This window comes from Asparagus officinalis, chromosome 6 (assembly GCF_001876935.1).
Source record: "Asparagus officinalis chromosome 6, Aspof.V1, whole genome shotgun sequence".
NCBI classification, from domain to species: Eukaryota; Viridiplantae; Streptophyta; class Magnoliopsida; order Asparagales; family Asparagaceae; genus Asparagus; species Asparagus officinalis.
Window position 1 is genome coordinate 71,135,431 of NC_033799.1, and position 12,258 is coordinate 71,147,688.

General features: G+C 38.5%; 2 protein-coding genes across 2 annotated transcripts in view; one reads left to right on the top strand and one right to left on the bottom strand.

Moving 5' to 3' along the window:
• On the top strand, positions 5,976-7,988 carry LOC109844498 (photosystem I chlorophyll a/b-binding protein 5, chloroplastic). Its single transcript, XM_020413552.1, has 6 exons — positions 5,976-6,241; positions 6,578-6,710; positions 7,127-7,239; positions 7,326-7,430; positions 7,507-7,595; positions 7,681-7,988. The coding sequence occupies exons 1-6, from the start codon at positions 6,048-6,050 to the stop codon at positions 7,821-7,823; spliced, it is 777 nt and encodes a 258-aa protein (XP_020269141.1). The 5' UTR covers positions 5,976-6,047; the 3' UTR covers positions 7,824-7,988.
• LOC109844497 overlaps positions 8,237-12,258 on the bottom strand; it is a 16,686-nt gene continuing 12,664 nt past the window's right edge. The window contains exon 7 of the mRNA XM_020413551.1: positions 8,237-9,185. Coding sequence (XP_020269140.1) covers positions 8,592-9,185 — 594 coding nt within the window. The 3' untranslated portion in view covers positions 8,237-8,591. The remainder of the gene's footprint in view (positions 9,186-12,258) is intronic.

Sequence of the window (12,258 nt, forward strand, 5' to 3'; positions counted from 1 at the left end):
CTTAGGTTTTTGGATTTATATAATTTGTAACTATATTTAAATACTTATTTATATCATCATGATACATATAATAGTATTAAAACTTGAACATTAAATAACAGAAGATCATCTCCACAAAAATTAAACTTTTGATTTAATCTAATTAGGGTTAACATCCTAATTAATCAATTTCTCGCATAAAGCATGAAATTTGTCCATAAGATTGACTGAACATGATAAATTCTACGTAATTAACAAACATGAAAAACTATTTAAACATGTTTACAGGATTTAGGTATCACAAACCTAGGGTTTAAACATCTCTCTTTTACATGAAAACTCAATTAATAATAAATCTAAGGTTTAAACATGATTAGGATATTATTAACAGGTTAAAAAAATTTAAAAGTAACCCTAATGATCATGATCATGTTACTAAAAGAAACAACAAGAAATAAACTTCATATCTATCATTAGAATAAGATTTAACCTCAAAATCTTGTTTTTAAAGCATGGGGTTAAACTTCAGCATGAGATTCATCATTATAATTATAAAAACTTAATCTTTACTAAGGGAAGGGTTTAGAGAAAGATGATCTTGCCTCAAATGTTGCTGTAAAAACTCAATGATACAAGAAAACAAGTTTTCCCTCGCCAAAAGCCGACAAACTCGCACTCTTCTCGGTATTTGCTTCGCAAAGCTCTCAAAATTCACCAAAAAGTGTTCTAGGATTTTTTTGAGAGGAGAGGATGACTGCTAGGATTCATAGATTTAATAAAAAGAGAGAATTTTTATGAAAACACAGGTATTTATAGAGGCAAACCCGAAACAAACCTATTTGACCCGAACCAGGAAACCTAGTCTGACTAGAAAAATAACATTCGGTAATTTGGCTATAACTTTCTCGTCCGACCTTAGAATAAGGTGATCTAAGATTTGTTGGAAATCTATTAAAAAGTTCTACAACTTTTATCTTTTTGAGTATTTCCAAATCCATATTGTATCAGTGTGTAAAATATAAAAACTTTTAACTGGTCGTTTTTCCAGATTCAAGCTCGTGCATGTTGTGCATGATTTCACTCCTATATTCATATATATACATTGGATTGGTCTTAAATCAATCCGTAGCATACTCAAACATTAAAATATGTTATTTATCACCATATAATATATTTATTATTTTTTTACATAATATTTAAATTTTTGGGGTTTTACAACTCATTCATCCCACTTGTACAACGACTTGAGTCAGCAAAGTGGGAGGGGACATTTATGGTTAAGATCCGCCATATTCTGGAAAAGAATCTTAATTACCATGTCTTCCGCTGCTTCCCAGACTTTGAAGGTGGGGGGGGTATGAGAAGATGTTTCAAGATGTGGCGGGTCCCAACGGGTTCACCCAACTGAATGGTGGTGTTTTCCGTTAGCTACTCGACATCAGGCATGTTGATGATCGATATCAAACAGCCGATTAATCTAGAAGAGGATGGTTACGGGGTGATGAAGGGTGATGGAGGATCCACTCCCTTCTTTGACTTTATGCCTGGTTCTTGAACGAGAGCTCGATGTCCACGCTATGCAGCCAAGAAAAAACCGTAAGAGGGCGGGGACCGGTTCCCTTGTGGTTCTTCCGAATGTCAAGTTAGTGAAACTCAAGTGGGGAAGGGGAAGGTCAAGAACTAATATGGTTCTTAAGGTGGTAAGGTGCATGCCCAGAGGATCTATGTGAGCTCCTCTGTCTGGACGAAGAACTGTGTGTTCTTCTTTTTGTGTCATCTATGCTTTAGGGGGTTTTAGATTACCGCTATGGCGAATAGCCTTTGTATATAAATAGGATGATCCTCCGCAGATTGATCTGTTCGGCCATGCAAAATGGAGGTCACCAAATGTGAGCTGGAAGGTGAGTCATCCCTCGCTTTACAAGTGTCAGCTGACGACTGGAGGAAAGTCACTTTGGCATGGGAGAGGGTGTCTTCGCATATTCTGAAAAGTGATTGATAGCGTGGCAAGAGGCACATAGGCATACTGAATCATCTCTTTCTTTACAAGTGTCGGCTGGTGACTGGAAGGGAATTCACTTCGGCATGGAAGAGTGTGTCTCCGTATTTTCCGAGAAGTGATTGAGCTGACAAGTCATAGAGACCTATCAGACCAAAATCTAGATAAGGCTTGTCCGAGGTGGACGGAAATGTCGACATATGCTCTAGGATAGAGGCTTGGAGATGAGGTCGAATTCTCAATTTAATTAGTAGCAGGGGATGTCCCTCCAGTTGCTTCTAAGAATTGCCCAGTGAATGGTCGAGTGCCCTAAGTAGGGTCGTCATTGATGATGGGGTCGATCGACACCACCTTTCACGTCGATTCAGGAATGTCGGCCTGTCCGACTGGTTAGAATGTCATCTCGTCTCAGCTAATAATTGTCTCTTGAGTCGATATAAAGATGCTGACTCATATAAGAGGTCAGGATCTATCGTGCCGACCAATATCGCCTTTGGAGTCGACACCAGAGAGTCGACTTGATAAGTCGGTGGGGTCAGGTCCTCTTGATTGTGCCTTGGGTCTACCCCTGATAAGGTACCATGGTCTTGAAATTAGCAATGATGGTCGAGTTGCACTGGAAATATTTGTATATTAGGTGAGTAAACACTATAACAAGGTCAGGTTACTTGATCCTTCGGCAGGGCAGGAAAGGTTTTGTTGAGCCCTATCAGCCATACTGATTTGCTCGCCAATTTGGGTATGACCTGCTATATGTTGGAAATCCTAGGCCTCAACTTGTAGTTGTTGGCAATTTGTATGAGGGGGTCATGGTTTGGTACTACTCAGTGACCGGTTGTACCAAGGCCACGTTCAAGCTTCCTCACAAAACGCTCAACTCTTTTATCTCCATGGGCTTCTGCAATTGGTATCATGTTGCGTCTCAGAATCTCGAATATAAGCTAAACTTATCCTATCTAAAAGAGACAACTCTTTTCTCTACGACACCCAATATATCTTGATATTCAAATAACACATTTATTTGCACTCTCCACCGGTGATAATTCTTCCCATCCAATATAGGAATAGAAGGCGACGTCGTCCCGTTTAGATTGTTCATGGCTCTGATATATCACAGTTGGAGCAATCAACGGCAAAGCAAATATAAGTATAATATACATGAGGAGAGATTTTGTGGGAGAAGCAAATAAAAAAACTGTTTTTACTCTCGCTTACTCAGCTACAGTACTCAGCCCCTGTCTTTTTCTCTCCTTTTTTTCCTCTTAGGTAGAAGGATGCATGAATGCTTATTTAAAAGCTTTATAAAGTGTTTTATAATAGAATTCTAATATGACTATAATTTTTAGAGATAACTATCTCAAATCCTTTTAGAATTAGGATTAACTTCAACAAGAGCAGCATCATCTGCAGCGAGACAAAGAAGAAAAGAAGAAAAGTAGAGGAAGCGTGTGAACGATAGCAAACAAATAGCAAAACTAATAATAATAATGGTAAGCAATAGAACACATCCATCTATTTTAGGATATGCGATCACAGGTCGCATCATGTACGGAATACCAGAAGTTAATAGCTTAATATGCTAAACTTTAGCATATTTATAGCACTTGAAATGCTCTCCTGCGGTTCGTACTTATGGAAGTTACCTCTCTGGTGAACGCTTTATATGAAACATGCATCTCAACTGTCCGTAAGATTCCATTCCAAGGGTAAATTCAATCCTATATAGACGCATGACTTGCTAAGAAGCACCTATTCATTTCAGTCTTACATAAATCCTTATATTGGATGATCATTATAGTCAAAGAAATGGCTAATATAATAAGTAATGAACTTTGCATGCTAAAAGAATGCATGATTTCATCTGCAAGCATAACCAGTAGGGTTCAATTGACTCCATTGAATGAACCTAATGACCACGATTTTTATTTTTCAATATAAGGATACTTCTCTTTAATTACAGAATTCTAAATATTCATCATAAAGATGATTGTCCATTTTCTATTACTTTCACTTGTAATATTTAACATTTTCATCTATATTACAATCAGAAACTCTCCTTATAGTCCTATTTCTAATTACACGCAGCATATAGATATTATATGTTGCCAGCCATTATTTTGTCAATAACAACATTTTTACCCAAACAAGCAATGACAAGTGAAATGCACATACAATTTGGACTAGTTTCAACCAACTTGTAATTCAAACTACTCCACGTATAGTATTTTGGCTCCTTACATTCGTCCTCTCTCCTCTCTCGGCTCGCCTATCTACTTCTCTCTCTCTCCTCTCATCTCTATATCATATATTATAGTATATATATATAATATATATATATAGTATATATGAATATATATATATATATATATATATATATTAATGATATAATTGCCATGATCTCTTAGGTATTATCAATGCGATAGAAAGTTTGTGGATAGTCCTCTTAAGTTGACATAAGAATTTCTCTCTCTCTCTCTCTCTCTCTCTCTCTCTCTCATCTCTCTCTATATTATATAATAATATATATTATTATATATATAGTATATATATAAATACAGACATTCGGGCCGAACGTATTGCCTAATTGGCCCCTCGCCTAGCCTCATTTGAGCCCCGCAGAACTGGTTTTTTTGCCAAAAAAATCGCAACTATCAACAGAGGGCGGTTAATAAAATGTCTCTGTGGAACTGCTCGTGACCTTATCTTTCAGCCCCTCTCTCTCTCTCCCCCAAATCGGAGCCTCCCTAAATCGTCACCGCGCCGAGATCGGTCCCTCCCTTCCTCCTCTGCACGCAACCGTCCCCCGCCCCAAAATCGGAGCCCCAAAATCGGAGCTCCCCTAAAATTAGTGTTTATTATGGTCATTCACGCCGCTGCTTATCCATCCCCATCCATGCCGATCTCCGCCTCTCGCCACCCTCATCCGCGCGCCACGTGGCAGTCATCGGAGCTGGCCGCCGCCGGCCTCTGTCGCCGCCAGAGAGCTACGACCGAGGGCCACGAGCGTCGCCGTCTTCGGAGCGCGGCCCGGGGTCGGAGGAACCTGGATTCTACAGCGCCCGAAACCGAATGCCGACCTGGTACGTTGTGCATACGAGCCTCTACGACTCCCTGCGCACTAACCTCCCCAGAGAATGAATAGAACTTTTCACTTGGCTCGACGGAGAGTCAAACGACGATGGGTTCACCCCCAAACTTGGTGTGTTGAGATTTTAGAACATATGTAGATCAAGTTCAACGGAGGCGGGATCATCCACACTGTAGCTCAATCATGTGACTTTTAGGCCGCGTCCTTAGATGATTATCTAAGTTGTCACATTAGGAACAATTTTCCATATATATATATAATATATAATTATATATATATATATATATACATATATATATAATATATATATATATATATATATATGTATATATATATGTGTGTGTGTGTGTGTGTGTGTGTGTGTGTGTGTGTGAAAACTCCTATCACTTAAGTGGATAGCAAATATTGTGTCCACCAAAGTTTTTAAACCTCATATTGCCTAGGCATCCCATGTATTATATAAAAAGATGTTTTATATTAATATATGTGTGGCCTAGAAACTTTGGTAGACATCAACTTAAGTTGATAGGAGTCTTGCTCTATATATATATATATATATATATATATATATATATATATATATATATATATAGAGAAAAATGGGTATACTTGGTACCAAGGATCCTTGGTAGTGATGTGGACACATCTTGTCCATACATCACACCTTGAAGATGGAGCCTCGACCAACTTCAAGGTGTGATGTTATGCGACAAGATGTGTCCACATCACTACCAAGGATCCTTGGCCCAAGTAATACCCATATATCTCATATAATATATATATAATATATTATATATATATATATAACTATACTATATATATATACAAAAGACAATCTGAGACGAAATGAAAAATGCAGTCCACATCCCTCACATCTCCCACTTGCAGTGCTTTATTTCTCACCACTCAAAAACCACAACATGATAATCAATCAGCTATCTTGCACAGAAATCCTTCACTTCTTTGAGCCCCAATCCAACAATGGTGCTCAGCGATGTTTCGGCTGTGGCAACCCATGCAGCAGCTTTCTTTCCTCCTCCCACCATTGCCTCCTCCAAATTCCCGTGCACGTCAATGCCTGTCTCCACACGGACTTTGCGTTCACAGGTAGTAGTTCAGGCTCATCGGCCCACTTGGCTCCCTGGCCTCGATCCGCCCCCGCATCTCGATGGCAGGTCAGGTTGCATTCTCCTAATTGACTCAAAATGATGTAATCCTGTTTGAGTCAAGAATCTGAGCGTACTTAACCATATATCTGTCTGACTGCTTTCTCAATATGGGACCAAATCTTACCATTGAACAGAATAGGTGTTAGACGCTACTACAGTAATATTTGTATATATGATGCATGAATCCAAGTGTATACGAGCTTGGTTATTCATCTAACTACTCGTCCAATGTCCAATATGTAGGACTAAGTCTCATCTTATGTCTTTGCTAGACCAAAGTCACAGATCGAACTGAATAGACGTGAAGATCGCTGCTAATAAAAATATTTGTATGATACGCAGTCTTTCTGGGGACTTTGGATTTGACCCATTGGGGTTGGGTGAGGATCCAAAGAGCTTGAGATGGTATGTACAGGCTGAGTTGGTGCATTGTCGGTTTGCCATGGCTGGAGTTGCCGGTATTCTTTTCACAGATGTAAGATGAAAAGATTGTATTATCTTTGATGTTTAGATCTGAAATATATACATATACATGAAACATTTTTAGAAATGATGAAGCCTAGTTTGAAAGATTGAGAGCATTGCAATTCAAATACAAGTTATTTTGATGAAATTGAGCAGTTGTCATATGTGTGATATAATCTAAGTGATGGCATATATGTACCATTATTGACGGAATCTATCGCTTGCGATGACTGTACAGGATCAAAACATTATTTTTCTCTGTTCTTATATCATATATCCAGATGTGAACTTTGCCACGTAAATCAGAGAGGACCATGAATTTCAACCACAAAATTGCTTAAGAAATATTTCAAGATTCAGCATATTTCAGTCTAACATTACACAGTTATCTACATGAAATAATTTGAACCATGTCATTGCTTGCAGTTACTTCGCGTTACAGGAATCAGTAAACTGCCAGTATGGTATGAAGCAGGCGCTGTAAAATTCGAGTTTGCGAGTACAGAGGCACTTTTCATCGTCCAGCTTCTTCTAATGGGGTAATAGAATAATCAATCACAATTTTTGCACAATTTCATGATAATTCTCTTTTTCTTGTGCCGTAATTGGTTACTGGCGATCACAGTTTCGTAGAAACCAAAAGATACATGGATTTCATCAGTCCTGGCTCACAAGCCAAAGAAGGCACCTTTTTTGGCCTGGAAGCTGCACTAGAAGGATTAGAACCTGGGTAAATTTATACTCATGCAATATAAAATGTCGCTGTTTTCAAACTGTTTCTGGAAAAAAAAATTTGTTGTGAGCAGGTACCCGGGTGGACCTTTGCTAAATCCTCTTGGCCTGGCTAAAGATATTCGCAATGCGAATGACTTGAAGCTCAAGGAGATCAAGAATGGTGAAGTCACTGAACTTTTCAGATTTATATTTCGCCTATGGAACATGGAGTATGATCGTAATTGAGATTTGAATACGGATTGCAGGACGATTGGCAATGATAGCAATGCTTGGGATCTTCGTCCAAGCCAACGTAACGCACACCGGACCTATCGATAACCTCTTAACACATCTTTCGAGTCCTTGGAATAGAACCATAATCCAGACTCTCTTTGACTCAGCATCATGAGGAACGCATGGTTGCAGTTTTATCTTCCTCCTTTTTCTTTCAGTGAGAAACTGTAAAGTGGCTGGACGAATTCTTTGTAGTTTCATCACAGGCTACGTGGACTCCGGACGTTCATAGTACATATTCAATCTGTATTCTTACCGTAATTAGGCATATATTTGCATATTGGCTTCAAGCGTTACAATTGACATGTTTATTAAAAAAAGCATTTGCTACATATGGAAACGGGCAGAAATAGGATCCGTCTAAAACTGTGAAAATACTCCTATAAATAGCAATATCTGACCGCGACTGGAACTTTAGACAGATGGAACCTCACCTTGGTCCGATGAAAAAGATGGAACCCTGTCAACCTCGCGCAAGAGAGGATGTCAACTATTAACAGCACACAACGAAAGATTAGAGAGTGCAAGTTGAACAAACAAACCCCCATTTGATTCATTCCACAAAGTGATGGAAATGTCACCTTGATTGCATACAACTGTTGCTACATTATCCCTCAAATCCAAAAGAATCATAATTATACTACTTGTGATAGCACAATATCCTGGAAAATATTCTTACGCATCAAAACAGAATCCTACATCTACAATAGGAGCCAATGCTCTCCTTTTATCCATCCACTACCTCCTTAATTCCACTGCCAGAATCCAATCTAACAACGCATTTAATACTCCCTCCCTTATATATCATCTACAAATTCCAAACTAATCGAGCCACAAGGCCGATGAGTCATTTTCTAACAGTGCTAAACCAACAACCTAGGTCTCAGCTTTTCGTCACATTTCCACTTGTTGTGGACTTGGCCACATATATTTGCTTCATCTTTGAAGGAGCAAAACCCTTGTCTGAACCCTGGCCTCGACCTTGATATCCCATCCTGCGATGGTGCCATTCACCTGTTGATGTCTTCTGAGAACCAATTGGATGAAGGTATTGTTGTTGACCCGATGAAGCTGATTGTTGTTTCTGTGATACTTGGGGCTTGAACGAAGATGATGTGGCATTCTGAGCTCCGTTGTTGCTGCTAGTGGTTGAGCTCTTCAAATTGTTTGAACTTTTGTTGTTGCTCGCAGTTGGAGGTTCAGCCATACGGAGTTCATTAGTAACAGAGAAACTCCTATTACTGTTGCCAGATGTAGAAGAACGGGGATCATGGAACCGATCTTTAACAGTTGAGATCTCTGCTGGGTGACTGCTACCAAATTGAGAAGGCATTCTGTTGTCAACTTGCTGAGGTTGTGGTTGCTGCTGTTGCTTCTGTGGTTGCTGTTGCAATGGCATAGTTAGTGGAACAGAGTGAATGGGTGGAGGAGCCGGACCATGAGACCAACGAGCTTGATAGGGCATGTCAGGAGATGACTGAAATTAAGACGGTTTTGAATTAGAAGTCTTTGACATTAAATGTTGAAAAAGAACATGATCTTACTCTTTTCGCAAAAGCATATGGATTGTAAACCACCCTCTTACTCTTTGTTTCAAGAGAAATTGAAAGGAAGAAAAGAGACATGGTAGAGGAGATCTAATAGAGCACAGGGTGACTACTATTTTTGTCAGGAAATTGGTGATCCCAAGTCAAAAAAACCAACCCATATGCGTAAGAAATTTATCTCTAAGACTTTCTAACTGATAGAATAAGATTTGTTACAAGTTGGTCTAAACTGATAGGGTAAGGGATAATTTTTTCTTCACGTTTATATGAACGAATAGGATAATCCAAAGTGTGCTTACCTATCTAAGGACCCACTAAAATAAATATTTCAAATATTAAACACATACATGGATTTAAATTTCAAAATGAACTGTAGCGTCCTATGTTAACTAGCCTGATTTTAGTCTAAAGATGCTTTCTCTTCTTATGTTAGACCAACTAAATATTAAAAAAAATGTCCATATAATTATCCCATGGGATTTAACTCAAGCTCTTCACGCTCAGCATCAACGTTAATGAAGACGCTAGACTAGGCAATTGAGCCAGTGCCTAGTGCCTAGGCGACGCCTAAGCGTTTGGGGACGTGTGAGGAGCAGCGACAAGGGAGGTGATGCGGCAAGGGAGAAGCTGCGTCTGGGAGAGAAGAGTTGCGGCAGTGAGAGAGGAAGAATCTGCGGCGAGAGAGGAAATCGGGCGGCAAGAGAGGAAGATGTGGCGGCAAGAGAGGAAGTCGGGCGGCAAGAGAGGAAGTCAGAGAGGCGACTGCAAGAGGGTGTTTAGGATTTCTGGAGAAGGAAGATAGGGTTTGGGTTTCGGTAGCTACAACTGCAAAGTGGGGAGAGAGAGATGACGAGACGAGTGTTTAGGTTAGGATTTGGGTTTTAAGTTTGTGGGTCGAGTTTGGGTATAAAATATTAGTTTGGTTTAAATTATGGGCTGATTTGGGCCGTTCTTGGGTTTTTTAATAAAAACCTAAGCGGTGAGCCTAGGCTGACTGCTCAACCCTATGCAGCACCTAGACGCCACCTAGGCGTGATGGACACCTAGACTGGCCAATCAGGTCGCTTCTGAGAGGCCAAAGGACCGCTTAGGCCTAGGTGGATACTTTTTAGAATATTGGTCAGCATAATGGAACAAATGCCACCACAAAGAAGCTACATTAAATTTTCAAGAAAAAATTCAGTAACTTTTCAAAAACATTTCTCTTCATTGTATTTATAACCAATTACCATGAGTAAATCCTACATTTACACATTAGAGTAGGTAATCTTCAATTTCTACGTTACTCATCAAGGTAGAGAAAGTCACGGCTACTTAGGGTGAAATTGTAAGCTTACCTGTCCCCACCCTCAATAAGTGCAGCCTAATTTAAATGGATGGATCTGATAAGTTGCAAACACAGATGCTGAAGATATAACTGAAAACTTTACTCCAATTTCACAATCTCTTTCCCAAGGAATATGGATCTATGATGTCAATCCTATTTGAATATATCAAGCAGCTTCTAATGTTAATTCCTTCGTGTGTCTAAGACTCATCCTTTTGAGTTGTAGGAAAGCCTGGAGCATACCAAGATAAAACTCCAAATATCCCTGATATCAAATAAATAATCAATATTACTAAAATTATAACTATCGCTATCACTCCAGATAGGAATGTTATGCTCCGTATCATTTAGAATAGGCTCTTCGCTTCCACTGGTATGTCCAACAACATTAAGACTATCCATTGATTTACTTAGCCCAAACTTATGCTCCAACTTTTCCTTAGACAACATCGAATTGAACCACCATTTTTCATAGTCTTCATGCTCCCTATTTGATGAAAATATAATAGATGAATAGTCATTCGATGAACAATCATTTTACTATTTTATTTCCTATCCTATTTGATGAAAATATAATAGATGAATAGTCATTCGATGAACAATCATTTTACTATTTTATTTCCTATCAGAATTAAGCATACAATCCAACCATTAGGATTGTTAACTAACAATGAGTGAGTATTGAAAGAAATGATTTTCTTTTTAGGGAATCATGAGCATCTTCTATAGAAACCTTTTTTTTCTTGGTCCCAATTCAAGATATTGGAATTTCATATATCCTTTGATTCTCCAAGAAAATTATGATTTCTTGGCGAAAAGGCGAAGAAATAGATTTCTCATCCGATTACAATATGATCAAGAACGAGAGAAAGAACTAATACCCTCTTTTGGTATTTCGATTGAAATACTATTACAATATGATCAAGAACGAGAGAAAGAACTAATACCCTCTTTTGGTATTTCGATTGAAATACTCATAAATGGTATTTTACGTAGAAATAGTATTATTGCTTATTTTGATGATCCACGATATAGAAGAAAAAGTTCGGGAATTACTAAATATGGGACCTTAGAGGTGGATTCAATAGTAAAAAAAGAAGACTTGATTGAATATCGAGAAGCAAAAGAATTTAGTCTGAAATACCAAATGCAAGTGGATCAGTTTTCTTATTCCTGAAGAGGTGCATATCTTACCCGGATCTTCGTTCATAATGGTCCGAAACAATAGTATCATTGGAGTAGATACACAACTCGCTTTAAATACAAATACAAAAAGCCAAGTAGGTGGATTAGTCTGAGTGGAGAGAAAAAAAAGTATTGAACTTAAAATCTTTTCTGGATATATTCATTTTCCCGAAGAGACGGATAAGATATCCAGACACAACGGCATTTTGATACCACCAGGAACGGAAAAGTGCAATCTAATTTAGATGGATGGATCTGATGAGTTGTAGACACAGATGCTGAAGATATAGCTAAAAACTTAACTCCAATTTCACAATCTTTTTCCTGAGGAATATAGATATATGATGTCAATCCTATTCGAATATATCAGGCAGCTTTTATATTAATTCCTTCATGTGTCTAAGACTCATCCTAAGCTGTAGGAAAGCCTGAAGCATACCCAAGGGGGCACACCAAATTAGATATGAACATGATGGCCTAACCTAAGTTGT

Excerpts from the sequence above, each read along its gene's own strand:
- LOC109844498 (XM_020413552.1), top strand. The coding sequence starts at position 6,048 with ATGGTGCTCAGCGATGTTTCGGCTGTGGCAACCCATGCAGCAGCTTTC. Across the intron at positions 6,242-6,577 it reads CCCCCGCATCTCGATGGCAG|TCTTTCTGGGGACTTTGGAT; the intron begins GTCAGGTTGCAT and ends TATGATACGCAG. Across the intron at positions 7,596-7,680 it reads GCTCAAGGAGATCAAGAATG|GACGATTGGCAATGATAGCA; the intron begins GTGAAGTCACTG and ends TACGGATTGCAG.